This window comes from Seriola lalandi, unplaced genomic scaffold (genome assembly GCF_002814215.2).
Source record: "Seriola lalandi dorsalis isolate HSWRI2012SDOR001 ecotype SW California unplaced genomic scaffold, Sedor1 jcf7180002012412, whole genome shotgun sequence".
NCBI classification, from domain to species: Eukaryota; Metazoa; Chordata; class Actinopteri; order Carangiformes; family Carangidae; genus Seriola; species Seriola lalandi.
Window position 1 is genome coordinate 1 of NW_019483064.1, and position 701 is coordinate 701.

Below are 701 nucleotides of genomic sequence, written 5' to 3' on the forward strand. Positions count from 1 at the left end.
ACTCGGACGCACCGCCATCTTCTCGTCGAAGCCAAACACCGCCGAGCAGATGATCCGGTTCGAGTTCTGCACAGAAAAAAAACAAGAAGAGATTCATGAACGAATCCGTTTCTTTCTAAATTTAAACGCTGACGAGGAAGACGAGGAAGACGAGGAAGACGAGGACGGTGAAATACAAACCTTGTGGAAATCATCGAACTGCACGGAGGCGACGGCTCCTCTGACCCGGGAGGCGATGGCTTTACAGGCGTCTCCCACGAAGTCCGGGACTGAGAAGAGAGAGGCTGCAACAGCAGAGTCCACTGGAGACTTCACATCGAAGTGCCTGAGGAGAGAGAGGCGCTCAGGTCAGAGGTCAGAGGTCAGAGGTCAGGCTGTAAAGTAGCTTTTAACACTTCAGCGTCATTATCTCTTTTTTTTGGCTGAGAGACTTTTATTGTGAAAACAGGAAGTGTTGACTCATCAGACTCTGCTGTTTAATGCAGCTGTATCCTGATTGGTTACCAGTTGTAGGACAGCTGCAGCTGCAGGCGGGCGTGGTCGGCCGTCTCTATGGTGATGATGTCGGTGAAGAAGTCGGGCCCCAGCAGGAGGCAGACGGCCTTGATGACGTTGGCTCTCTTGGGTTTGTCTCCGGACAGCGACAGCACGGTGAACTGCTCGTCAGGTCCCAGCATCACCATCTCTGGACCGAACACCAC

General features: G+C 52.8%; 1 protein-coding gene across 1 annotated transcript; it reads right to left on the reverse strand.

Annotated features, from left to right (window-relative positions):
* Positions 1 to 6: 6 nt before the first annotated feature.
* LOC111644296 (major vault protein-like) lies at positions 7 to 695 on the reverse strand (the record flags this gene model as incomplete). Its single annotated transcript, XM_023393104.1, has 3 exons — positions 505 to 695; positions 181 to 325; positions 7 to 66 (listed from the first exon to the last, which is right to left on the reverse strand). Coding segments are annotated over exons 1-3 (384 nt in total), but the record flags the coding sequence as incomplete, so codon positions are not given.
* Between the last annotated feature and the right edge of the window lie 6 nt (positions 696 to 701).